We start from the raw sequence: 27,161 nt of genomic DNA, 5'->3' as shown, positions 1-27,161 counted from the left end.
TTAATTAGCCTTTGAGTGCTTTTTTTGCTTCTGTCTTACAAGAATTTCAAATTCTTCTAGAATCCAACTTACCAGTGTTTTCCTTTAATGTGGTGGTTCTTAGCCCTGGCTATGCACTATACACAGGCTTTTACGTTTACAAAGCTCCCAAGTGATTCTCCTGTGCCACTGCCCTGAGGCTTCCTCTACTTTAGGATTACAAAATTCTTAGCTCTTTTTGTTCTCCTTGGTAATTTTACTTTGTATTTGCATCAACCTATCTAGAATTTGTGGTCTTTTTTGATTGTTTATTTGTCTGTTTTTAGACAGAGCCTTGCTCTGTCACCAGGCTGGAGTGCGCTGGCACCATCTCGGCTCACTGCAACCTCCAATTCCCTGGTTCAAGTGATTCTCCTGCCTCAGCCTCCCAAGTAGCTGGGATTATAGGCATGCACCACCACGCCCAGCTAATTTTTGCGTTTTTAGTAGATAAGGGGTTTCACTGTGTTGGCCAGGATAGTTTCGATTTCCTGACCTCGTGTTTTTTTGAGATGAAGTTTTGCTCTTGTTGCCCAGGCTGGAGTGCAATGGCACGATCTTGGCTCACTGCAACCTCTGCCTCCTGGGTTCAAGCGATTCTCCTGCCTCAGCCTCCCAAGTAGCTGGGATTATAGGCATGTGCCACCACGCCCAGCTAATTTTGTATTTTTAGTAGAGACAGGATTTCTCCATGTTGGTCAGGCTGGTCTTGAACTCCCGACCTCAGGTGACCAGCCCACCTCGGCCTCCCAAAGTGCTGGGATTACAGGCGTGAGCCACTGTGCCCAGGCTATATACCATATGGTTTAATTATTGTCACTTTATCATACATTTTTATATGGTCGGAAAAGTCCCTCTTGATTTTTTTCTATGCTGTACTCAGCATTTCATTTATCTGTTCTTTCAGATTAGCTTGTTATGAATATTTCTATTTCCTTGCACCCATCTTTTTACACTCCCATTTCTCCAGGGGAAAACGTCCAGAAACAAATGAATCCTCAGGTCTGGAACTCAGGAGAAGACTCTGGACTGAGCTATGGATCTGGAAACTCCTGAACAGAGCAGTGGTTCCAAGCTGGAGACGATTTTGCACCTGGGGGATGTCTGCAAGGTCTGGAGACAGTTTGGGTTGTCACAACCGAAGGAGTGCTATGGCACTTAGTGGGATCAGGCAGGGATGTTGTTAAACACTGTACAGTGCACAGGACAGCCCTCCCCAACAGAGTTCCTGGACCGTACATGTTAATGGTGCTGGGGCTGAGAGGCCACTGATGGACTCGTGGAGCTGGCGAGGCGGCCCTGGAGTCTGTGGCCTGTGAGGGAAGCGGGAACCTCTGAGGGAGTGCAGCGTTCAGCAGCATCCACCCATCCAGCCACGAGGCCTGGCAGAGGGGTGGGAGAGGAGGTGGGCCTGCCGTAGACCCCACAAGCCTGTCAAGGAGCTGGGACTTGGAGTGAAAAGGAGAGCGACGTGGTCAGAACTGTGCCTTAGAAAGACCACTCTGGACACAGAGAGGGGGCTGGGGAGAGGCAAGGGCTGCATGGTGCTGTGGCTGCCTGCTGGAATGGCAGGCTAGGCCATTGTGGGCAGCAGTGAGGGAAGGGGTGATTCGGGAGCTGGAAGAGGCAGGACAGGGCAACGGGCTGGACTTGATGTGTGAGAGAAGCTAGTGACCTTTGGCATGTAGCAAACAGTTCTCATGCCCTGCCACTAGCATCATGCCAGGGCAGGCTGGGCTCTCACCCTCACAGAATGTCGCATGAATAATTATGTAACTAAAAGTGCTGTGTGTTGCAGGTAGCAACTAACCGGGGCTGGTGGCGTGGGCAGTAAAAAGAATTTACCAAGACTGTTGTAGGTAAAGAAAGGCAGATTTATGAGAGGAAGTAGGAAAATACGTTGCAAGAAAGCAATGGGCAATCACCAAGAGAGGTGCTGGCAGCAAGAGCCGAAGGCGTGCTGGGGATTTTATAGGATGGGGCTTGTGCCGGAGAGGGCCATGTGCAGTGCTGATAACGCCCAGGTTGCAGGGAGCTAACGCATTTTTCTATCAGCCAAGGGTCTGGTGATAACTGGGCGTAGGAAGATTGTGATTTGTCTGCACGGGAGGGCCATGTGTCCTGGACCATGAAGAAAGGCAGACTCACAGCTTCTCCGCTCTCTCTGTTGCTTTCCCCTGGTCCCGCCAGTCTGACTCCTTTCCCTCATTAGGACTCCGCAGCATGGACACCATGAAGGGAGGCAGAGCCTGTGACAGGAACGCTCAGCCAGGGAGGCTTCTCTGATGAGGGCCAGAGCTGTCCAGGCCAGGCCTCGGGGGACAGACGCACATTCACGTTCAAGGTTTTGTTTGAACATGGTTTCAATGAATCCTCTCAATGTTTTGAAATTCCAACTTAGTTTCAGTTGTCTACAAAACCTTTGCTCCTCCGTAGCACCATCCCCTTTATGTTGTTATTATCACAAATTACATCTTGACACACTGGGCCACCAGCAGGATTTATAATTATTGTAATATGCAGTTGTCTCTTTAAATTGCAAGGCACTTACAGCGAAGGTGCCTGCATGCTCCCTCTAGTCCCCCAGGGAAGCAGCCCGAGCCCCCGGGAAGGGCCAGGTATTAACTTGCCAGACATCGCAGCTCATTCCAGGCTCCCAGCCACTCTTCCGTCAGTGGATTCCAATTCTGAAAATCGGCTCATGTCCAGAAACAGCACGGGAGTGTGACTTCCTGCTGGGGCAGCCCCTCAGCCCCTGCCCTCTGTTGACTCTTACATGTGAAGCTTCCCCCTTGTTGGCCACTGGTTTCACCCCTCAGGGCACCGTGCTCTGTTACCACCCCCTGTTACTGCCCCCAAGCCCCTCGGTGGCCGCCTGCCTCATCCTCCCCACGGGGATTAGGGAGCCCGGCTCTGTAGCTGCGTCTCCCATCATCAGCACAGGCTGCAGAGGGGGAACCCCTCGACTCTCCCACCCTCAGCACAGGCTGCAGACGGGGAACCCCTCGACTCTCCCACCCTCAGCACAGGCTGCAGACGGGGAACCTCTTGACTCTCCCACCCTCAGCACAGGCTGCAGACGGGGAATGCCTCGACTTCCTGGTGATGCTGGTGTTCTCCCCAGGGCTTCCTGCACACCCACCTCCCTCCACCCCATTCCTTCCTCTACCAGCTGCCAGAGAACTTGAGGGTTTCTGCTTCACTGTGAGCTGGCTACCACTTTTTTCAAGGCTTTTAAGAGCCATTCCAAGTTTTCCCCACCTCCTGGGTCCTGAGAAAGTGCCCCACTGCAGCAAATGTTTCCAGACCCTTGGTCAAGCTCCTCACTCTCCCATCCCGGGACTTCTCTTCTGCCCCAGCTGAGGCCATCAACCAGTTCTTGCAATTACTTAGCTGTGCAGCCCCTTTCTCCCTTTTTAGGCTTAGCACCCTGCCCCTTCCCGTTGGTCTGTGCTGGGATTTAGCCCTCGCAATTGGCCTGGCAGGCAGGTGGGACAGCCTCTGAGGCGAGCACTTGCTTCCTGGTGAGACAGGTGATTCCGTAACATCTCCAGCACAGTAGATGTGCTCACCTTTATGGGGCAGGAGGACCTGTGCACTTCCAGAGGTTCCAGAGGACTGGAGGGCCCTCATCGTTACATCTTTGGGACCCAGATTTTCCCCAGGGGACCCTTACTTTCTACCTTTGCAGAGCTGACCCACCGGTGGCCCTTCACTCCGGTTAAGTGCCTGTTTACCTCTGTGGTAGAGGCACTCCAGTCTCACACCGAGCTTGGTAACAGCTCTCAGGATGTCAGTATGGGGAACCAGCCCGCTGTCCTGTCTTTGTTGGTTTGGTTGCTCCCCACTCCCAGTTTTTCAGGGGCCTGCATCATCCCACCAGCCACAGCGCTGTGCTCCACCGAGATATTTTCCCAGATCATCACTCATGAAGCTCCCACCGTGTGCCAGGGACCACCGGACCTCCCAGCCAACCAGGACAGCAGCCTCTGCACCCTTTGGGTGGTGGGCAGGACAGTCCCAGATCCTCTCCTGATGCCACTTACGTTAGTCCAGGTCTTCCAAGATGCAGATGGGATAAAGGTATAAGGATTTGGTTAGATTTTATTAGATGATGAAGGCTGAGTGTGGTGGCTCGTGCCTGTAATCCCAGCACTTTGGGAGGCCAAGTGGGCAGATCACTTGAACTCGGAGTTCGAGGCCAGCCTGGGCAACATGGTGAAACACCGTCTCAACAAAAACAAACAAACAAACAAAAATTAGCCTGGCATGGTGGTGTGTGCCTGTAGTCCTTGCTACTTGGGAGGCTGGAATGGGAGGGTTGCTTGAGTCCAGGAGGTGGAGGTTGCAGTGAGCTGAGATCACACCCCTGTACTGCAGCCTAGGTGATGGGAATGAAGCCCTTTCAAAAAAAAAGAGAAGATTTTATTAGATGATGAAGATTAGATATTGTTGTTATTATTAGAGATGAAGCATGGAGGTAGCTAAGAAACCTGGAAGAGCTTCAGAATGTGAGTAGCTCTAACTTCCAGAGAGGAAGAGAGGGAAAGAAGGTTGACTGGGAGTGACCTAGATCACTAAACAACCTAAGGAAGTTTCAGGAAAGCTGCCAGGGAGTTCTTGAGCCAAAGAAGTGTGGCCTCAGCACAAATGCAGAGACAGATTCTGAGCACAAGAGCTGAGGCCATTGGTCATGACATTCCCATAGTTGGAGGCCTATGAGGCACACTTTCAAGGAAACTGCAACTGTTTAAAATAACAGTAATGTCCTATGTGTGTTTTTTTTAAAAGAAAGGCTGAAAGTTAATTAGCTCATCATCCACCCGAAGAAGCAAAATCAACCTAAAACAAGAGGTATAAAGAGAAGCACTAATTAGATAGAAACTAACATGCACTGGAAACAATCAAACCAAAACTGGTTCTTTGGCAACACTAATCAGAATGGCAACCCTCTGGGCAGGTGGGGAAGGGGGAGCATAAATAAACAATTTAAAAGTAGGCCAGGTGCAGTGGCTGACACCTGTAATCCCAGCACTTTGGGAGGCTGAGGTGGGAGGATCACTTGAGCCCAGGAGTTGGAGACCAGCCTGGGCAACATAGCAAGACCCTGTCTCTGGAAAAAATTTAAAAACTAGCTGGACATGGTGGCATGCACCTGTGATCCCAGCTACTCAGGAGGCTGAGGTGGGAGGCTGGCTTGAGCCTGGGAGGTTGAGGCTGCAGTGAGCTGAGATTCTACCACTGCAGTCCAGTCTGGGTGACAGAGCAAGACCATGTCTCAAAAAATAAATAAATAAATAAATAAAGTGGACACAGCCATAGATATAACATAGATTTAAAAGATAATATGAACAATTTTAGGCCAATACATTTCTAGAAAAATATAACTGAACTAACACTGACTCAAGAGGAAATAGAGAACCCAAATAGTCTTATAACTCTTAAAGAGATAGAATCAGTAATTAAAATCACAAACAAAACATCAGGCCCAGTCAGTGAGTTCCACTGAATTTTCAAAATATAAATTCCCTATAGAAATGCTCTCTAACTCATTTACAAGGCTAGCGTAACCTGGATATCCAAACCTGATGAGAACAGTGCAGTGCACAGCTGCAAAAAGTCTAGACAAGTTATTGGTAAACCAGATCTGAATTGTATGCAAAGATGATTATGTTTGATTTACCCCAGGAATGACAGGTTGGTTTAACTTTAGGAAATCAGTTTATGTAAGCCATTCCCTTAACACATAGAAGGAGAAAAATTAGGTCATTTCAATGCAGAAAAAGCATTTGACAGAATTTATCACCTATTCGTGAGAAAAACTCCTAGAAATTAAGACTAGAGGGGAACTTTGTGACCTGATGAAGGGTATCTTTTGGGAAAAAAAAAAAAAAAAAAGAACAGGCCTGGCACGGTGGCTCATGCCTGTAATCCCAGCACTGTGGGAGGCCAAGGTGGGTGGATCACCCTGAGGTCAGTAGTTCAAGACCAACATGGCAAAACCCCATCTCTACTAAAAATACAAAAATTAGCCAGGTATGGTGGCACGCGCCTATAATCCCAGCTACTCAGGAGGCTGAGGCAGGAGAATTGCTTGAACCTGGGAGGTGGTGGAGGTTGCAGTGAGCTGAGATAGTGCCACTGCACTTCAGCCTGGGCAACAGATCGAGATTTCGTCTAAAAAAACAAAAAAGAACATAACAGGCCGAGTGTGGTGGCTCATGCCTGTAATCCCAGCTCTTTGGAAGGTTGAGGCAGGTGGATTGCTTGAGGTCAGGAGTTCGAGATCAGCCTGGCCAACATGGTGAAACCCCATCTCTACTAAAAATACAAAAAAAAAAAAAAAAGATTAGCCAGGCATGGTGGCACACACCTATAATCCCAGCTACTTGAGAGGCTGAGGCAGGGGAATTGCTTGAACTCTGGAGGTTGAGGTTGCAGTAAGCCGAGATCATGCCACTGCACTACAGCCTGGGCAACAGAGTGAGACTCTGTCTCAAAAAATAAAAATAAAAATAAACAAAAGAATATAATAAACATCATATGTAAGTATGAAAGGTTGAATGTATTTTATTTAAGATGAGGAACAGGACAGGTTCCCACTATCACATTTCTGTACATCTTTGTACTTACTTGCATTGTGAGTCTCAGCTAGCACAGAAAGATAAGAAAAAGAAATAAAAGCTATAAGAATTGGAAAAGAAAAAAAGTATTGTTTTGGTATATCTATATAGAAAACAGAGAAATCTAACAATAAGTTATTAGACTCAGGAAATTCAGAAATGTTGCTCTACATAAAATCAATTTACAAAATAACTGGGTTTCTCTTTCTTCCTCCCCTCCCCTCCCCTCCCTCCCTTCCTTCCTTCTTTTTCTTTTTTGAGATGGAGTTTCGCTCTTGTTGCCCAGGCTGCAGTGCAGTGGCACAATCTCAGCTCACTGCAACCTCCGTCTCCCAGGTTCAAGCGATTCTCCTGCCTCAGCCTCTCGAGTAGCTGGGACTACAGGCACATGCCACCATGCCTGGCTAATTTTGTATTTTTTGTAGAGATGGGGCTTCTCCATGTTGGCCAGGCTAGTCTCGAACTCCCGACCTCAGGTGATCCTCCCGCCTTGGCCTCCCAAAGTGCTGGGATTACAGGCGTGAGCCACTGCGCCTGGCCCAAAATAACTGGGTTTCTAAACGAGTGACAGAAAATGCAACTTTAAAAATGGAATCCTTCACAGTAGTGTGAAAAACATGAAACACTTAGAAATAAATAGAGTATAAATGTTCAGGACCTTGTTGGAGAATATTATAAAAGTTTATAGGATAAACTAACGATGACCCTAATAATTAATACATATGTATTGCATAAGGATTGAAAGCCTCAATACCAAAAATGTATATTTCCCCCAAATTTATCTATTGATTCTATATAATTCCTGTCAAAAGTCCACTGTGTGCATGTATATAACCTGACAAGTCGATCCTAAAAATTATAAGGGCAAATAAAGGGTCAAGAATAGCAAAAATTTGGCCAGGCGCAGTCGCTCACACCTATAATCCCAGCACTTTCGGAGGCTGAGGTGGGCGGATCACCTGAGCTCAGGAGTTCCAGACCAGCCTGGGCAATATAGCCAAGCCTTGGCTCTATAAAAAATACAAAAATTAGCTGGGCATGGTGGTGCACACCTGTGGTCCCAGCTACTCGGTAAGCTGAGGTAGGAGGATTGCTTGAGCCCGGGAGGTGGAGGCTGCAGTGAGCTGAGATTGTGCTATTGCACTCCAGCCATTGCACTCCAGCCTGGGCGACAGAGTGAGAGCCTGTCTGAAAAAAAAAAAAAATTCAAAGAAGAAACCAGGTAGAGGCATTAACCTTTTAATAAGACTTTTGTAATCAATGCAGGGAGTATTGGCCCAGAGCAGGTGAAGAGTTCGTCTGAGTAGAGCAGAGAGCAGACAGTTGGGGCCCTTCTGTGAATGGTGTCATGACAATTTAATTATATTAAGATGATGAAAATGGCGCCTGCCTCACATCATACAGAAAAATCATTTGCAAGTGGTTTAAAATAGAAAAAGCAAAACTGCACAAATTTTAGAAGAGAATATAGGAGAATCTATTCTCAAATCTCCCAAAGAATCTCTCACAACAATGAACAAAGGAAGAATTTCCTAGGATTCAAAAAGCACAAAACATAGGGAAAAGCTGGATATATTTCGGTTACAGTATAATAAGGAACTTCTACATATCAAAAGAATCACGAAATAAGCAAAAGACAAATCACAGAGTGAGAGAAGATACTGCAACTCTACACATCTGATGGAGGATTTGTGCCCAGAACATGTAAGGACTTCGACAAGTCAATCAGAAGGAGAGACAGAATCCAGTTGAAAAGTGGGTGGAAGATTTGAACAGGCGTTTTGGCAAAGGGGAAGACGTGAATGGGCAAGGAATGTGAGAAAATGCCCTACTCCATTAGTGAGCAGGAAAACGCAGATTAAAACAGAGTGAGGGACCTGAAATGCCTACCAGACTGACAAAAACATGAAGGCTGATAACACTAGAGTGTTGGAGAGAATGCCAAGCGAGCCAGGGTCTGTGTGGTGCCGCGGGACGGTCATCGCTGCACTTCGGGCCCTAAGTTAGCAGCATCCAGTGAGGTCGAGAGGTACGTCCCATGGCCCAGCAATTTCTCTCCTCCGGTTAGACCTGCAGGCTCTTGTCCAAGCACCAGGAGAATGACATTAAATGTTCATTGGAGAATTGAAATGGCAGGAATTGGACAGCAGCACAAATCTCCATCAAAGTAGAATGGATCAATACATTGTCACACGACAGACTAACATATGTGGTGAAAACAAGTGATTCACAGCTACACGCAACAACACGGGTACGCTGCAGCACCAGAGGATGACAGCTCAGCTCTCTTGTGTGAATTTCAAAAGCATGGGGCTGGCGCGGTGGCTCACACCTGTAATCCCCACACTTTGGGAAGCCCAGGTGGGCGGATTGCCTAGGCTCAGGAGTTTGAGACCAGCCTGGACAACATGGTAAAACCCTCTCTTCTACGAAAATACAAAAAATTAGCCAGTTGTGGTGGCGTACTCCTATAGTCCCAGCTACTCAGAGACTGAGGCACGAGAATTGCTTACACCCAGGAGGTAGAGGTTGTAGCAAGCTGAGATGGCACCACTGCACTCCAGCATGGGCAACAGATCGAGACTTTTTTTTTTTTTTAAAAGAAATGAATTTCAAAAGCATGTACAACTGCACAATAAATTGCACATAGATGTACAGAGAGAAAGGGAACGGTGAACACAAAATTCTGGGCAGTGATGACCTCTGAGATGCGGAGGTCCGGGAGGGGCTGCACCGTGCTTGGATGCTGGGATCCTCTGTGTCTTCCACAGAGCCCTAGTGCCTGTTATTATTGGTAGAATTAAATGTTAATTATATAAAAAGAAAAAACCCTCCTAGTTCTCCTCCCCGCTTCCCCATAAGGGGACCCAGCACACAGTGACAGAGTTGAGATCTGCAGGGGACATCACAGGAACAACTGAAGAGGTGCCGGGCTTGCAGGTGCTGTGCTGGGAGGGTGGGGTGTAGGAGCCTAGTGTGGAGGGCGGCCGGGGTGTGGCTACAACCACCACCTCCCACCGCAAGGGCTGTGACCAACTTTGGGACCCCTGGAGGAGTTTCTGGGGAACCAGAGTGACACCAGTCTGTCCAATTTGTGACCTTCCCCAGTGGCGGGAGCCTGGGTGGGTGTCTCTGGAGGTTCCAGATGGGAATTCTGCCAGGTGAGAAAGACAGAGGGTGAGGGAGTGAGGGATGGGGGTGGGGGACAGGGGGCAGCAGGAGGACTCTGAGGTTGGAGAGGGATGGGGGAGGGGCTGTGAGCAAGTGTGCTGGAGTGTCCGGAGGAAGATGGGAGCCTCGAGGGGTGACAAGCTCAGCTGGTCGTTGGCTTAGACACTGCAGCAGTGCCCACCACACAGCCTGTCCTGGACTTAGTCACCCCCAGCTCCAGACTTGTCAACTCTACACATTTCTCTTGTGGATTCTCTTCCCTATAGCCCTGGATGAGCATTTCAAACCCTCTCCTCCCTCTGCCAACCTGCAAATGCCCCCTTCTCACTCTCAGTTGCTTGTTTTGTTTCTTGTTTCACTGAGAAAGTAGAATAATCACAATAAAACCCTCATCCTCCCCCAAATGAATCCTCCAGCCCACCTGTGCCTGCAATCGTGCAACCCGCTTTTCTTTCCCTGCCTCGAGTGAGCTGTCCCAAGTCTGATGCCCTCTTGCCTGGACGAGGCAAGACACTCTTTTTCTTGCATCAGCAATTTTTCTTTCTGTTGAGTCACTGCCATCACATACGAAGTCCAATAATATCCCCTACCTTAAAAAACAAACAAACAAAAAACTCCTTAATGCTGCATCTGTGTTGTTCCCTGTCTCACTGGACAAGCTGTCTACACCTGCTGTAGGGATTTCCTCACTGACCAAGCTGTCTACACCTGCTGTAGGGACTTCCTCACTGACCGAGCTGTCTACACCTGCTCTAGGGACTTCCTCACTGACCGAGCTGTCTACACCTGCTGTAGGCACTTCCTCACTGACCGAGCTGTCTACACCTGCTGTAGGCACTTCCTCACTGACCGAGCTGTCTACACCTGCTGTAGGCACTTCCTCACTGACCGAGCTGTCTACACCTGCTGTAGGGACTTCCTCACTGGACGAGCTGTCTACACCTGCTGTAGGCACTTCCTCACTGAATGAGCTGTCTATACCTGCTGTAGGGACTTCCTCACTGAACGAGCTGTCTACACCCGCTGTAGGGACTTCCTCACAACTCATTCTCTTCAATCTGCCCCACTCAGGCTGCTCCTCTGTGGAAACTGCTGTCCGGGTGATGGGTACCTCTGTCTTTCCACTCTAATGGCTGAATGTCGGTCCTCATCTCTATGGACCACACGCACTCCTCCCTCAGCTCCGGGACAGGGCACTCCCCCGACCCCCCACAGCCCTGGCTGCTCCTCCTCACCGGCTTCATTCTTGGGGAGTGGCAGCATCCTCTGTCTCTGACTTCGGTCGCTTCCTCGGTGGTGATGCATCAGGCAGGATGACACTTGCAAGGGACCATCTACCACAATCTGTGCGATCTGTGCAAGGCGCAGGGAAGTCCCAAGGGCCAGGATTCACCACGCCCGTGTGATGCCATCCCCCGCCCGCAGGAACAAGGGGAGGACGCAGGAACTGGAACTGGAGAGAGAGAAAGGAGAGTGGTGGGTGCCTGACAGGGCCGGAGCTTCAATTGAGGTGCACAGCCAACCCTCGGTGACCTGGCAGGAGGAAGTCAGGGGAATAGTAGACACCTTGGCCTTGCTCTTTCCTTCCCTCAAGGGCCTTTGGTGCTCCTGTTGGGCTAGCATAACCAGAAACCACAGGTCAAGGAACAGGCTGATGTGGCTTTCAAAGGCCAGCTCCAGCGTCACGCAGCACGGAGGGAAGGGCAGAGCGGATGTGTCGAGCCCAGCCTCCAGGCGCAGGGCTGCAGCACTGGCCTCTCCTCTCGGCATCCCTCGAGAAACTCCACCCCTGCATAGCATCTCCACTTCTGTCCCCAATAGGCAATTCTTAATTTCCACCCTGTGACTACCAAGCTCTTCCCTCTGTCTTCCCCATCTCGGCAAAGGGCATCCCCCTCGACTCAGTCACTCAGACCAAAAATGAAGAGCCTGTGTTTCTATCTCTCCTTCACGTTTACACTGGACGCACCCTCTCTAAGAGAAAGAGGCACTCACTGCTCATGGCCCCCATGTTCAAACCACATCATCTCTCTCTGTGCTGCTGTCAAAACCCCTCCCTGGGCTCTGATTTTTCTCTGTGACAGGCCAGTTGGCAGCCTCCCCGACAGCCTTAGCACCTGCTTCCCAGCTAAGCGAACCCTGATTTTGTTTGGGGCAACTATGTGCTCGCCTAGTGGGGGCTGGCCATCCTGGTCCACTTTGACACATGTTCACTTTCCCACCCTGTTAAAGTCAGGGCCGGCCACATGGCCCATGGCCTAACAGGGTTAAAGAGACATTTGCAGGGGGAGCCTCTGAGAAGCTTTTCCTTTGTTAGAAAAGAAAATCGTAACCTGATTCACAAAGTGGTCATCCTTTGTACACCTGCCACTTTCTTCCCGTTTGAGATGCTGGTGTAGCGGTGTGATGCCCTGTGCTATGACAGCCACCCTGGGGCATGAGGCAACAGGCAGGAAGGCAGAAAGTGTATGTGGGGATTTTGGAGGGAGAAGAGACGGTGGCTTCGTATTCAGTGAGATCACAATGGCATCGTGCAAGCTGCTGCTAGCTGGGAAGCGGGTTGTTCGCCTCTGAATGCATCCTAAGTGATTCAGCACCCCAGCCTCCTGCAGTCCACACTCCACACGGCAGCCCGAGGGACCCTTCGGAGGCCTACGCGCCTCTACTCGGAACTGTGCGGACTGCCTCCCTCTCAGAAGGCGCAGCCCGCACCCGGCCTCACTCTGCACTCAGCGCCTTGCGAGCTTCAGGTCCGAGAGGGTCCCTTATTCCCGAAGGTCTCCCCGACCCCGGGGCAGCCTTTTTGGAGGTTGTGAGGATCCACGGGCCTGCACGAAGTGAGTGCTGTGTAAATGGTTGCTGTGCTTTGTACAAAACTGTCAGCTCCGTGAGGGCAGAGCTGGGAGCCCAGGACAGGCCCGGCCCGCGGTGGGCGCTCAAGGAGGCCTGGGGAATGGCAGTGACCGTGACAGGTTCCCTAACGGGGCGTGGCCTGCAAGGCGGTCAGAGGCTTCTCTGAGCTGAGATCCCGGAGCCAGCCCCGTGCGTGGAAACAGCAGGTCCCACACCCGGGCTGGGGGCCCCCGACAGAAGCGTCCGCGTGGCACCAAGGCCGCGAGCCGAGCGCACCCGGAGGGTTGGGAAGGCCGGGGACCCGGCGGGGACGGGGCGGGCCGGCCCAGGCCTGGCGCCCAGCTCTGGGCTGCAGCCCCAGGGCTGGTGGCGCCTCCGGGCGGAGCGAGGGGTCCGTCTGGGCCGAGTTTGAGGAGCCGAGGGCACCCAGGGGCGGTGCGGCCGGCAGAGTGGGCTCCGGGGACGGCCCGGGCTGGCGCTGAGCGGCCGTCGAGGACCCACAGGCTCGTCCGCTCCTGGGCCCGGCCCAGCCCCGGGGTGGGAGGCGCGGAGCGAGGGAGGCGCAGCCAGAGGGGCCGGGGCGGGGCGGGGGCTGCCGCGGGGCGGGGCCGGCGCGGCAGGGTGGGCGGGGCCGGCGCGGATTGGCCGGGCCCCGCCACGTGACCGGCCCCTTATAGGGCGTGGCGCGGGGCCGCGGAGTCGGGTGAGGCGGCGGCGGCTGCGGCGGTGGGGCCGGGAGAGGTCCGCTGCGGTCCCGGCGGCTCCGTGGCTGCTCCGCTCTGAGCGCCTGGCGCGCCCCGCGCCCTCCCTGCCGGGGCCGCTGGGCCGGGGATGCACGCGGGGCCCGGGAGCCATGGTCCGCTTCGGGGACGAGCTGGGCGGCCGCTATGGGGGCCCCGGCGGCGGAGAGCGGGCCCGGGGCGGCGGGGCCGGCGGGGCGGGGGGCCCGGGTCCCGGGGGCCTGCAGCCCGGCCAGCGGGTCCTCTACAAGCAATCGATCGCGCAGCGCGCGCGGACCATGGCGCTGTACAACCCCATCCCGGTCAAGCAGAACTGCTTCACCGTCAACCGCTCGCTCTTCGTCTTCAGCGAGGACAACGTCGTCCGCAAATACGCGAAGCGCATCACCGAGTGGCCATATCCTGCCGGGCGGGGCCGGGCGGGGCCGGGCGGGGACCGGGGTGGGGGCCGGGGCCGGGGCCATCTTCCCGGTGGCCGGGAGGGCGCGACCTGGGGAGGCGTCGGGAGACGGGCGAGGGGGGTACGGAGCGCCCCAGGGCCCCTCGGAGCGGCGGGTGCGGGAGCATTTCCGTGAGTGCGGCGGGCGCGGGGCGGAGCCCCTCTGCTCCGGACTCGTCCCTCCGCACGCCGGGTCCTGGGGATCCTGGTCGGTGCACAGTGCGCGGCCAGCCTGGAGGGCACCGAGGGCGAAGCCGCGTCCGTGCAGGTGCGAGCGCTGTGGGGACGCGGCCGTGCGCGCGCCTGGCTGCAGGTGCCTGCGTGTGCGGGCTGAGCTGGAGCCTGGCGCTGCGCGTGCGTGCGCTCGCGATGCGGGCTACATGCATGTTCACGTGCCTGTGTAGGTACATGTGGCTGCGTGTCTGGAGGGAGCAGCGTGCGCCTGCGCGGGGTCTCCCTCCAGCCTCGCCTGGGGGCGCTCGGCCCCCTCCCCTCGGGGCGCTGGAGTCGGGCGGAGCCGGGCCGGAGGCGCTGTCCGCGGTGCTGACGGCCGCCCGGGTGTGCCGAGGGGCTGGCGGCCCAGACTGCGGAGGCCCCGCCTCGCGGCCGCCCCTAGGGATGGGGGCAGGGAGTGAGGGAGACCAGGCCGCGTCCGCCAGGAGAGGGGCTCCGGACCCAGTTGTCTCAGACCTTCCGGAGACGGCCTGGCGGTGGCTGCTGCACTGGGCTCTGCTGGCGTCGGCCTCGTGTTTCCCTCCGTGCGGCGTCTGCCGGCCAGTCCTTAACTCACGCACTCCATTCGAGTATATGATCTTGGCCACCATCATCGCCAACTGCATCGTGCTGGCCCTGGAGCAGCACCTCCCTGATGGGGACAAAACGCCCATGTCCGAGCGGCTGGTGAGTGCCCGGCTGGGCCTGAGGGGAGGGTGGTGGGGAGGCCGCTACTCCACTTTCCTTTATGGTCTGTGCCTGAGAACAGCTTCCTCGGGCAGGGTCGTCTGGGCAGTGCCCCTCGCGTCTGAAGGAAAAGGTAGGCCTGGCAGATAACACCTTCCTCGAGGGCCAGGGCAGCTGGGGTCACCGGCTGAGCCCTGGGCGTGGCCACATTAGCCCTGGGCCAGTCTGCCCTGTGCCACGAGCTACTCCTGCACCTCAATGGCTGTCCTGGCTTTCGGCGCTAGACTTTGATCCAGAAAACCATGTTCTAAACTTGGGGTGGGGAAGGGGCATTCATGTCTTCGGGAAGGTCAGCTCTGAATGCCATGTGTGCCCTGCTGGGCTGAGATGGGCTTTGGCCTGGATGTGGGAACCCTGAGCCTCATCCTCCAAGTTGTCTTGTGCGGGCCTGCTTGGAACCTCTTCTCCAGTGGGCCTCACCATCCTGTGGGAAACATTCCTTCTCAAACATTCTGAATCATTTTTACCCGTCCCCAGATTCCAGCCAAGAGGCCCCCGTGGTAGCCCCCATTGGAGCATAGAGTCTGTGTGAGTCAGGGTGCCAGGGCAAGGTCTCTGTGGCTCAACAGGAGGCGAGGTGGAAGGCCAGCCCTGTGGGGTCTCTGGAGGGGCTGGGTCAGAGGAAGGGCAGCATTTTGGAGGTGAGCACTGTTTCTGAGGTCAGAGCATGTCCCCCAGCCCCCACTCTTCCCTGATGCCTGGCCCCATGTCTGGGTTCCGAGTGTGCCTAAAGACTGGAGCCTCCAGGTGAGCAGAAGGCAGAGCAAGTGGGGGCCCAGGGGGTGCGGGGCCAGAGGCGTCCAGGAGACGGCCTCTCTGGGGTGTCAGGAGCTGCTCCCTCTTCCCTTGAGCCTGGCTTCCGCCCCCACTAGCATCCTGAGACAAGAGCTATTCAGACTTTAGCCCTGAAACTGAACTCCCTTTGAACCTGGGCCACCGCAGGCCCAGGAGTGCAGAAGCGGAGACAGGGAGCCTGTCCTGGAGGTGAGGCACCAGGAGAAGGTGAGTGGTGGGTGGCCGAGGTGAGGAGGTATTGATGGAGCACAGTCTGGAACGCCCAGTGGTCTGGGTTACGGCAGGGTGGGGAGGAGGAGTGTGGACAGCCCAGCCACACCATGAGGCAGGCGTGAGTCATGGTCCCTGTGGGGGACTTGGGCAGGACCCTGGTGGGGCCCATTGCTTTCTGGAGGCCGGAGAAGAGGGTGAGTTTGAGAGGAAACAGGCAGAGAGCCTTGAATGCCAAGCCACAGGAAGGAGGGCAGGGCCAGGGTCAGAGGGACGCAGGCCCAGGAGCCAGGCCGGGGCAGGGGCAGGGAGGATCAAGCTGTCTTGCCCTGCCAGGCAGTGGGTGTCCAGCCTTGCAAGTTCCTGCCTCGCAGGTGTGGGAGGGTTTACTTTGTGGTTATAGGTTGGGGAGGACACTTCTAGGAGTGGCGAGCTAACCTGTTGGGAAAACTGCAGAACATGCCCGCCCTGAGCCAGCCTAGAGGTCAGGGGAGCTCTTGACCAGTCCCAGTCCCATGTGCAGGCCCAGCCATTGATGTCCCCTGGGATGGAGGGGAGGCTGTGCTGCTGCCTACAGAGCAGGCCGAGGCTGGGTGGTGCAGGGGCAGCCCCTCAGTCTCCCAGCCTGGCCCTGGGCGAGGCCTCCCTGGTTCCCTGCCTCTCGGGGCTGTTTCCCACCTCCCCGTCGACTCTGGAGCTACCTGGAGCCAGGCCCCAGCTTACAGTGCAACACCAAGCTGCCTGCACACCCATCCCTCCCACCTAAGCCAGCCTTCAGCCATGGGCTGGGCAGGGCAGAGGAGAGGGCTCGGGCTGGGGCCTCCTTCCCAGCTGAGGGTGCTGGCTGGTCCTTCCTAGGCATCGGGCCTGTTCTCTTTTTCACCAGGAAGTTTCCTGTGAAGATCTCTGTCTGCTGGGGCCCCACTGTTCCCCTGGGGCAGATGGTCAGCAACCCCACCCCTTGGGAAAAGGGGTCCCTCCTAAACAAATCAGACCAGAAGGCTCGAGGCCAGGAAGAGCATGGGCGAGTCAGCACGGGTCATGATGGACCCTTGGGTGCTGGTAGCTTCTACCAGGTACTGCCAGCCAAGCCTTGGGCCAGCTCCACCACAGGACAGGAGGAGCCCAGGCTGAGTAAGGTGGGAGTCAGATGTGGAGAGCCCTCGAGAGCCTGGCTTCCTGGGGAGGAAGGCACAGGCTGTGGAACTGGTGGCACTCACCTCACCTGGCAGCTCTGTGGCAGCCCAGCAGCTGCTTCTTCCTGTGACTTCCACAGTCCTGAAGACGAACCCTCAGGGGAGGCCCTTGAAGCTGGTCTCCTCTCCCCACCCCTTCACCTGCTTCCTAAGGCAGCAGCCCCGGAGTGCAGGTGTCCGACACCCCCATGCCAACCCTGCACATGCAGCTCCCTCAGCCCAGCTCCCCGGGCTTGCCTTGCACAGGGCCTTTCCCTGCCAGCCCCACGCGTGTGCTCACGAGGAGTCTTTGGGGTCTCCCCAAGCTCCACACAGCCCCATCTCCACCCTGTTTGCTGCTCCCAGCTCGGCACTGGTAGGGCCTGGCTCTGCTCTCTCATGCCCAGTAACTGTTGGCTGGAGCTCAGCCTGGGGTGCAGGAAAGGGATCTTTTTAGGATCAGCTGTCTTCATTCCTTTGGCTGCTCTGTTCCCTCCACCTGGATCCCTTTCTCAAAATCGAGCTGTGGAAGCCTTGCCTGCAGGCGCCACGCCCTCTGGGAGGCTCCCTGTGGTCTGAGCCCAGGGTGGCTCCCAGCTTCAGGCCCAGACTGTGGCTGGCTGCCTCCAGGGTCCTCGCAGATGTGGTGGTCATCGCTCAGCACACTCAGGGCCGAGGTTGTGCTTCTCATTTCTGTTGTTTTCTGCCGAGATGTGCGTGTTCTGGTTACCCGGGTGCATGTTGAATGCATAAACGGGGCCTGGACTGAGTTCAAGAAAGCCTGAGCTGTATCCAGGCAACCGTGTGCAGGTTCCCACCCAGAGGCTGCTGTGGCCTCTGCCTGGCTCCTGGGCGTCTCTGTGCCTCTGTCTCCCTCATGTTAGAATGGGGATGACCTCATGGGGTATTAAAGGGCCACCCTAGTTAATAAAGGAAAAACTACCTGATAAGCACCCACAACTAGTACTGTTACATCACTGTCTTCCCCGAAGCAAGGCCCACTGCATGGTGCTAGCAGGGAGATTGGGGCCCCACTGTGACGTGGGCAGAAGCTGAGATGCCAGGGTGGGAGGCACGAGGGGCCCGCAGGCATGACTGGGATGTTGCTGCTGTAAACAGTGGTGTCCCCATTAGGGGACACGTGCAGACAGCAAGCAGGCTCAGTGATGGGAATGGCTCCTTGGAGAATCTGCAGGGTGTTGGGGGCAAGGTGAGGAGGGTCAGACCCTCACGATAGCTGTGGCCTGCACATGGTGGGGTGGGGTCCTCACCAACCGTCTCTGCCCGCGACTACACCGGGTAGGGGCCAGGGGTGACCACTGTTCTGTGCTTCTCCTAGGACGACACGGAGCCCTATTTCATCGGGATCTTTTGCTTCGAGGCAGGGATCAAAATCATCGCTCTGGGCTTTGTCTTCCACAAGGGCTCTTACCTGCGGAACGGCTGGAACGTCATGGACTTCGTGGTCGTCCTCACAGGGTAGGCAAGCTGAGGCCAGGAGGCCCAGCACGTGCGGCCCGGGCGTGTGCTCTCTGAAGCTCAGTTGCGCCGTGGAGCTGGGGCGGCTGCAGTCTCCTCACTGGGGTCCCCTCACAGCCCTGCTGGAGATGAACGAATGTGAGACAGTCTGTTTGCCACCCTGTGTGCTATGGGGGTGCTTCTCCCAGAGGTGCCAGTGCTGTATTTCTCGCTGACGGGAGGATCACAGTGACCTGTCCCCAGGAGGCGCTGGCTTGCAGAGTGCACAGGCCAGGGGCCACCAGCTTCCATGGCTGGCCTGAGCCAGCATGGTGCCTGTTGGAGGTGGCTTTGCTGCCCAGGTGAGGGGCTTCCTAGTGAGGAGGAGGGCTGGACTTCTGGCCTCACCCAAGCCTGTGGTCTGGGAGGGGCACTTGGCGGTTTGAATTCTGTGCCTGCCTGAGACGCTCACCTGTGGCGTCCACCTCGCTCAGAGCCCTTGTGCTGCCTGGGATGAGGCTGTGTGTGTCGAGTGCTTTCACAGTTCCTAGTGCCAGGAAGGTGCTTCGGCAGTTTCTCCTCAACCACTTACCCTAACAACAGCTTGTGATTGCCAAAGTAACCAGCACATCTAGAAAATGGACCCAAGGGGCCTGGATGGGAGCTCAGGTCCAGTGCTCTGCACCCCACCCTCCAGGGTGTTAACTCCCCAACCTGTGCACTGGGCACTGTGAGGTCCCCTTTCCTGCTTCCCTGACTAGCAGGCGGAAGGCTGGGCTGGGCTGCTGTGGCTCTGGTGTGGAGAGTGGTGGCTGGGGAGTGAGTGCTTGGGGAGTTGCCCCCACAGAGCCTGTTAGCACTTCAGTGTCAGAGGCCCTGTGCTGGGCCAGGGACCGCTGTCTGCTCTTTCCTGAGCCTTATGGTTCCGAGGCTCAGAGCCCAGATGGAAGAGGAGGGAGCAGGCCCCACAGCAGGCGAGAGCTCTCCTTCCAGAGCCCCATCCTCACCCAGTGACTGCCCCAAGATGCCTGGTGCACACGAGGGTATATGGAGGGGTGTTTGGGCTGGTGGCAGAGGAGGAAGGAGATGGCTGTGGAGTCCTCGAGTCTGGGGCTCATGCCTTCAAGGTTCTGTGTGTGTGAGGAAGAAGCAGTCGGCTACATGGCCTCTGGTCTCTTGGGTGAGGCCCTCAGAGGGAGCCTCGCATTGCCTGCCTGGATCCCGGGGTGCTGCCCCCATCTGCTCTGCCTGCTCCTGAGCCTGGGGCTGGCCCCTGCTGGGTGAGAGCAGCATGTACAGAACTGGGCTTGGGGGTGTCACATGGAAGGCTCAGCCCCCAGAGCTCTCTGGGCTTGGGGGTGTCACACGGAAGGCTCAGCCCCCAGAGCTGTCTGTGATGTGCTGGGCACAGCAGCATTGAGGTGGATTCTGTGCCTTTCTGCAGCATGGCCCTGGGGTAGAATTTATGGAAGGCCCTGTGGGGGTCTGTGGTTCCACTAGCAATGCCCGTTGGGGGCTGGGGTGGGAGGTGGCTGGTGGAGAGTGTGGCCTCTCGGAGGACTGGGCGCTCCCACATCCAGTGGGCACTCCCAGAAGCAGCCCAGGAGTCACGGTAGCTGTTTACCCCTCTCTCTCCCTGTGGACCCAAGTCCCTGAGGACAACGGTGCCTTATTTTTTTCAGGGGGTCCCTAGAGCCTCACTTGGAGTGGGCACCCAGGAGGGGCAGTGTGCCTCTGCTGAAGTAATGAATTGTTGGGGTGTAAGCAGTGTTGGGGGGTGCGGGCCAGCGGGGAGCTGGGCAGAGGTGGGAGGACCCAGCCTCATGGGGCGCTGTCCATGGTGCTGAGTGTGTCGGCCCTTGAGGGCCAGGAGAGGAGGCAGGAGGAGTTGCACCAAGCCCTGGGCAGGACCCCTGGATCTCCCAGCACACATAGACTGGGTCCAGGGCTGCTCCTCCTTCCCCTCCCCTTCTTCCCCCTCCCCCTCCTCTTCCCGCCTCCCTCTTCTGTTTCTCTTCATTTCTCTCCCTCCCCCTCCTCTCCCCTCTTTCCCCCTCCCCCTCCCTCCTCCTCCCACTTTGCCTGTCTAGCCCTTTGTCTCCTCTCCACGCTCTCTGTCTCTGGCCCTCTTGGTGTCTTGGTGTCTCTCTGCCTCTCCCTCTTTTCTTCCTTCCGCCCCTCTTTCCCTTGGCTTGGGCACGTCTCTGCTCGCCTGTGTCTGCAGCAGGGCCTGGGCGTTGCTGGGGTGGCTCCCAGGTTCCTCTGCCTCCACACATCTTCCCTCCAGGCAGCCTGGGTTGTGCAGGGAACCCTGGGTTGGAGGTGATCTGTGTCCCACGGGGCCACATGCTGGCTCCAAGTCACGGGAGGGAGCCGTTTTGCTGCTCTTGTGTGGGGCACCTGGGGACACGTGAACCCCTGTGTGCGTATCTGTGTGTGGAGGGGGCTGGGTCCACTGTGGGGCGAGTGCTGGTCCATGGGGAGCCCAGGGAGGAACCCTCACCTCACCCCTGTGAGCCAAGGGCCTGTGGGTAGTGGGCGGTATTTCTCATTAGTTTGTTGTTTTTAATTAGAGTTGATTTAATTGGTGCTCAGAGGGTTGGAGGGAGAGGCAGACACCCTGGCCTGTTGCTTGGCAAAGCCTTGAGCACCCTCAGAGGCCAGCTGGGGCCGCTCTGCTCCTGAGGCTGGTGTGGAGCTATGGAGGAGGCCCTGGGTCCATGCCTCCTGCTGCCTGGAGAGGCTCTGAGCCTCCGTGTTCTCACCTGGGAGGGAAGGCGGGCGCTCTGTCCCCTTGTCTCCGCTTTGCTTCTCTCCCAGGACTTTGGGGCACCCTTTGTTAGCCTGCGTGAGTGCGTCTGGGCTGTGGGGGGCTGTAGTCGGCTGTAATGCTGCCGAGCTCCTGCTGCCCTGGGGAGCAGCTGTGGGGCCTGGGCTGGGGTACTGTGAGGATCATCAGAGTGTGCTTCTGAGAAACCCCAGGGCTGTGAGGGCTGCTGGCAGCTTCCTGCTCTTGTGTGTGCCCAGGGCCTCCAGGCCCTCAGTTCCCAGCCGTGCTCTTGACTGGGTCAGCCCGTGTGTGACCACCTGGAACTCCTCTGACTCGCTTGGGCCGGGGTGAGGTCACAGTGGCTGGGTCCCTGCCACAGGACTCTGCCTCCTTTCCAGGAGGGCTCCTGGCGCCTGGCCGTCTCCTGTGGTCGTCTGAGTGGATCATTTGCCAAGAGAGATTCTGGGCCCAGGAGTGAGGCTTCCCTTCCCCGGCTTCCAATAACACCGTGCTACCAGGGTGGGGTCGGGGCTGAGCCGGCTCCCCACACAGAGTGGGCCTGGGGTGAGGACAGGGGTCCGGTTGTGTCTGACATGGGGGCCTCCAGCAGTTCACTCCAGCAAGAGCCCCACTGAGTGCCAGGGCGCAGCTCTTAAGGACCTCAGGCCACGGGGAGGAGGTGGGAGGAGGCGGGAAGGCAGCCACTTCCCTGCCTCCGTCTGCCTTCCCGTCCATGCCCCGTCCACCATCCTGCCCTCTGCTCAGCTCTCTGGCCCTGTGTCTGTCCAGCCAGGTGGGCAGCCCTGCTGCCAGCCCTCCCTCCACCTGTTCATCATTCATTCATTCAGTGTTCATGGAGCCTCTGCTAGGTGCTGAGGACTCAGGAGTGAAGGAAGACAGCTGAACCTCTGCCCGGTGGCCCATGTTCTGGGGACAAGACACCTCCCGGGCCTGGTTTCTTTGCAGCCTGGTGTGGTGCTCAGCGGCGTAGGCGTGCCCCAGAGAGCAGTCAGCGGGTGGACGGATGAGTGGATGGTGATGAGTTCCGGGCTTTTTTTCCCCACATATGAAATGAGATAAAGCATGCAGGGTGCAGGCCTGGAGGTGCCACTTTGCATAGGGTCGTCAGAGGAAGGACTGGAGAGCGTGAGGGGTGAGCCATCTAGCAGCCTGGGAAGAGGTGTGGCTGGAGGTGGGGATTCAAGGGACATGGGTGTCCCCGTCATCTTCAGAGCTCGAGACCACCCAGGATCCCCGGGGAATGGGAAGTGTGGAGGAAGAGCTGCCCTGTGATGGAGACCAGGGCACCTGGACTTACAAGTGGCAGCTGGCGGTGAGGTTGGTGGAGCAGCGGAGGTGTGCCTGGCAGTAGACGGTGTTCTAGGAAGGAAGAGCATGCAGAGGCCTCTGCAGAGGCCACGAGAGGACCCAAGGCTGTGCACTGCGCCCTGTGGGTCTGAGGCAGGAGCTGGTCCAGCCATGTGGTGGGGGTGAGGGCTTGCTGGGAATGGGAGGAGAGGGGTTGTGGTGGGCACCTGTAGGCAATGCTTGTTTTTAAAGAGTTTTGCAGCAAAGTGAGTCAGAGTGACGGGGGCAGGGGCAAGAGGGAGATGGAGGCCAGGAGAGTTTTATGAAGTTGGGGGTTTACAGCCCGTCCGTGCCACGTGCATAGTCCAGGAGGGAAGGACAAGTGGACAGTGTGGACAGAAAGTGGACAGCCCTGGAGCCGTGAGGGAAGCAGAGTCCAGGACCTCCGGGAGTGCGGGCCTGTGCATCTGCATAGACCAGCAGATGCAGGAAGGGTGGCGTGGAAGTCCTCTAACTGTGTCCAAGTTTCCACTGAATTTGGAAGCACGTCCATCAGCCAAGGTGGGGTGCGAAGTGAGACAGAGGGAGAGGGAGCGAGTGAGTGAGTGCGTGGACTAGAAGCCCCTCCATCCGCTGCCCCAGCCTCTCACTCCCCCTGCCCCACCCTCCATCCACCCCTTCCTTGTCCCCTTGTCATCCATTCACTCATTCCTTAGGAAGGGGCTCGTCGAGCGCAGCTACTACCTCCTCGTCCCTGTTCCAGTTGCTGGGGACACAGTAGTGCACAACACAGGCCGTTCCTGCCCTCTCAGAGGCTGCGTCCTCCTGGGCGAGGCAGGCAGTGAGTGTTGCAGGGCAGTCGGGGTGTAGTGTGTCCTTCCACTGGGGTGGAGTGGCCCCTGGGGAGCAGCTCCAGCAGGGGAGAGGCTGGGAGGGTGGCGGGGGCAGGGGGGTCTTGGCTCGGGCGTTGGAGGGCTCTGAGCACAGGTGTGGCCCAATTGACTCGTGATGGGTGCTGGGGGCACAGTGTAGACGGTAGGGAAGGAGAGTGGGAGCCGGAAGCAGTGATCCAGGTGGGAGTGGTGAGGGTTTGTACCAGGGAGTGGCGCTGGAGAACGCGGCAGGTGGGCTCTGACACCCAGAAAAGGTAGAGCCCACGGGAAGCCCCGTGGTGCCTCCGGAGTCTGTCACCCATCAGCGCAGGTGCCTTTCCCCTTCCGTGCCCCAGCCAGTCTCACGTGCGTCCATGCTCCCAGTCCTGTCCCCACGTCACTGCCTCTGACCTCCCGGGCCCCTCAGGAAGCCCCTGTCAAGCCTCTGGCCCTGTGGGGCTGGTTGCACCTGGGGGTCAGGGACATGGGCAGGGTGACAAGTCAGGGCCCCCAGAACCCCAAAGCCCTGGGTGTCCCCACCCCTGTTGTGGCTCCAGCCTGGTGCTACCCTCCGTGGTCCTTGGGGACATCAGAGAAACACATCCTGGCTCAGGCAGGTGGCTCTCCGGGGGAGCTTTCCAACCACGGCTTCTTGTTTTAGTCTAAATTAAACTGGGATTTCTTTCCAGGACATGTAATTAGAGCCCAGCTTTCTCCCTGGACCCGGCCTCCTGTGGGTTGAAGAGAGGGTGTGTGGGTGTGTGGCCACTGCACCAGGAGGGAGTCTGGTCAGCGGAGCTCAGGGGCCGAGGCACTGCTGACCCTGAGCTTCCTGGGCAACCACTGTGGCCTCCTGTTCTTTTGGGCTTTGTGGACGCAGGCCGATTCAGATGGTGGCAGGCACTTCTCAGGGAGAAGCCAGGCCCAGCTCAGGGCCCCACAGAGGGTCCCCATGGGCAAGGAGGGTCCACCCAGGGGAGCAGCAGCCTATGTGCAAGTGTGCGGCTCAGGGATGACCTGATGCTGTGTCTGAAAACAGGTGACAGCCCAGAGACGCTGCCTTCCCACAAGGCGACCTGACACTGTGTCTGAACACAGGTGACAAGAGACACTGTGCCCGAGGGGCCAGGACACGTTGGAGCATGGACCGAGCTGGGCGTGTCCGTGCTGTGATGGAACTCTTCTGCCACAGGCTCTGCTTCAGCCTGGGGTCCTTGGACTGCAGCCCTGCGGGAGGTGCAGCACCCCGACCTCCAGTGCCGGGTCGGGCTGGGGTTTGCCAGACATTCTCTCCCTTTCCCTACCAGAGGCTGGAAATGGCCTTTGTAGGCCCTGACCCTCCCTCCCTCACCCCTAGTGTGGCTGGAACCGGTGGAGCGGGGGCTGAGTTCTGACAAGTCCCTGGAAAGCAGGGAGAGCCCCCGTGTTCTGGGGCTGGGGCTGGGGTCACTCCAGGCATTGCCTGACTGGGGGCTCCATAGCCCCCCTCGTGTCAGTGAGAACCCACCAACTCCACCCCACAATGCAGGGCCCTGGCACACGTGCAGTCCATGTGGTGTGGCTGTGAGGACCAGGTGGGGCGGTGGCGGGTGGCTGCTGATCTAGGACCCTGTGACCAAGCTCTGGTGCCCCCTCCTGACAATGGCCTCCCATCGGGCCTGCATGTCCGTGGGGACAGGCCTGGCAGCCATGCTGGGGATGTAACAGCCTGAGGAGGTACTGCTCTGATAGGGTGGGATCCTGGCCCCCTCTTCAGCACACGCCCCTGGCTGGGTCTTTATGGAGGGCCTGGCCCGTGCCCCCGCTCTCTTTCTCTGTGTCTCCCCCCTCCCTCTCTGCCTCCTTCCTGCATTTCAGGGTTCTTAACACTCTCCTGGACTGGGGGGCAGAACTGGGCCCACTGGGAGCCCCCACGGTCCCCTGATTCTGTGCGGGGTGAGGGTCCACACTGCCCGGGCGTGAGACCTGGGGCTTGGCTGTGCTGTGCTTGGGAGGCTGACCCTGGCCTTGGGCTCCAGTCCTGTGGGGTCTTCTCTGGGGTCTCCGCGTCTCCATGTGTGCTCTGCTGCCTGAGGAGCCCAAATCCAGAGACTCCCTGGATAGAAGCAGCGCGGGGCTGGCTCACTGGATGGGCATCGGGCCAGCGTTGCAGACGCCTGGGGTCTCTCATATGCCCGCCTGGCATAGCAGACCCGAGGGAGGGTTGGCCTCTCTGCAGATCTTTCACCATGGGGCCTGGAGAGCTGAAGGAGCCCAGGGCTGCCCTTGGATACCGCAGACTTTCCCAGGGGGACGGGGGACATGGGTGGGAGATAAGGAAGGGAGGTTTCAGCTCAACCCAGAGAAGGACTTTCGTCATTCATGGGGGTCTGGGCTGCTGTCCTCAGGCAAGTGGGGACTGGACCAGGTGGTCAGTTCTTTACTCATATGTCCCTGATATGGGCCAGGTACTTGCTGGGCACGATGGAGCCAGGGCCCTTCCCCCCAGGGTGCGTGTTCTGCCAACGGCAAAGTCCCCATGCCCCAGGATCCACTCTGTGCTCCAGGCCTCTCCTCTCGACGGTGACTGCAGGCTGGGCTCCAGGGATGGGCGGTTCTGCAGGTGTGCACAGAGTCCCCCTTACATGCCTTTCTCTTCAGGGGTCCCACCAGGAGGGTCAGTCGGAGGCTTGATTTCCTGCCCCAGCAGCTGGAGGGATGGGGGTCCAGAGAGAGTGTGGTGGGGACAGTGAGCGGCAGGGCTGGAGGCCGTGAGGCTGGGGTGAGCTGTGTGAGAAGCCTTGAAGGTCACAGTTTGGGGAGTCTCAGCCCAGGACCCAGCTCTGAGGGGACAGTGCGGGAGGGATGGGGCAGGTGGGCAGGGCGGCCTGGGGGCCTGGGACTGGCCATGCTCGTCTCTCTCCGTGGTGCTGATCTTTCCAGCTCTGCCTGTGGGTGGGGGATGGAAGGGAGGGACACAGCTGTGTGCTGGCGGGGGCACACGCCCACTCCTGGGACCATGGCTGGCCTGTGCGTGGCCAGGCAGGTTGGGCTCTCGGGGCGCATGGCTACTTTGAATTTTGGGTCTGTGGCTGTTGGGCTGATGGAGCACAGCCAGGGATCTGAGATGGGCTCTAAACTTGCTGTCAGTATTTAAGAAGGAACTTTCACGCAAAAACCTGTGTTTTCATCTTGCTTGGGAGAAGTCCCTGGAGCCCCCACTCTCTCTGGAGCAGCTGCCTCTGGATCTGGGAGGCTGGGCGGGCAGTGCCGGGCTGGCTGTAGAAGAGCCGCCCCTCCTGGGGGCTGGCCTGTTTGAAGCCGTCTGTGGCCTCCGGTCCAGGCTCGGGCTCCAGGTGCTCACCGGGGCTGCTGTGTTCCAGTGCCCTGGGGGGTCCCAGGCCTGTGGCGGCTCGCGAGGATGGCTAGGCTGGTGTGATGCGGTGGCTGGGGGACAGGGGACCTGCATTCTGTGCAGATGCACCCACAGAGGTTACAGGGGTTCAAGTTCATACCCCGGGAGGGCGGGAGCCTTGCTCCTGTGGGCACGTGGTGGTGGACGCCCCTTCCTGCTCTCCTTCTCCTCCTTCACACTGGAGCGGCAGAGCTGCAGATTCACACTGAGGTGAGGATGGTTGCTAATGGCTTCTCAGGCCCTGGACTAGAAGAGATGAGAAGGCAGGTGCTGGCTGTGGGGCTGTAGAGTGGAGGGGCCTCCACCCTGCGTGCCTGTGTGCAGCCCCACACGTGCTGAAGCATCTCTACTCCAGCCAGACGGACGCTAACGCAG

At 57.2% G+C, this 27,161-nt stretch overlaps 1 protein-coding gene and 1 long non-coding RNA gene across 14 annotated transcripts in view; one reads left to right on the top strand and one right to left on the bottom strand.

Annotated features, from left to right (window-relative positions):
- Window positions 1-309: 309 nt before the first annotated feature.
- LOC112204410 (uncharacterized) lies at window positions 310-12,315 on the bottom strand. Of its 2 annotated transcripts, XR_002938062.3 has the most exons (4): window positions 12,146-12,312; window positions 11,048-11,265; window positions 10,234-10,402; window positions 310-4,420 (listed from the first exon to the last, which is right to left on the bottom strand). It is a non-coding gene; the product is annotated as an uncharacterized LOC112204410 (long non-coding RNA). The 2 variants fall into 2 exon arrangements; XR_002938061.3 differs by having other exon boundaries at window positions 11,048-12,315.
- Window positions 12,316-13,387: 1,072 nt separating this feature from the next.
- The window catches only part of CACNA1B (calcium voltage-gated channel subunit alpha1 B), a 248,727-nt gene continuing 234,953 nt past the window's right edge, over window positions 13,388-27,161 (top strand). For 7 of the 12 annotated variants that reach the window (XM_063788039.1, XM_063788036.1, XM_063788040.1 and 4 more), the window contains exons 1-3: window positions 13,390-13,802; window positions 14,639-14,744; window positions 18,324-18,463. In XM_063788039.1, the coding sequence (XP_063644109.1) occupies window positions 13,519-13,802; window positions 14,639-14,744; window positions 18,324-18,463 (530 nt within the window). In that variant the 5' untranslated portion in view covers window positions 13,390-13,518. Of the gene's footprint in view, window positions 13,803-14,638; window positions 14,745-18,323; window positions 18,464-27,161 lie in introns of all 12 variants that reach the window. The other 5 variants (XR_010148796.1, XM_063788044.1, XM_063788045.1 and 2 more) reach the window with 2 other exon arrangements.

The sequence above is a fragment of the Pan troglodytes genome, chromosome 11 (assembly GCF_028858775.2).
Source record: "Pan troglodytes isolate AG18354 chromosome 11, NHGRI_mPanTro3-v2.0_pri, whole genome shotgun sequence".
Classification (NCBI taxonomy): Eukaryota; Metazoa; Chordata; class Mammalia; order Primates; family Hominidae; genus Pan; species Pan troglodytes.
The sequence above is the reverse complement of the archived record's forward strand: the minus strand, read 5'-3'. Positions and strand labels throughout refer to the sequence as shown.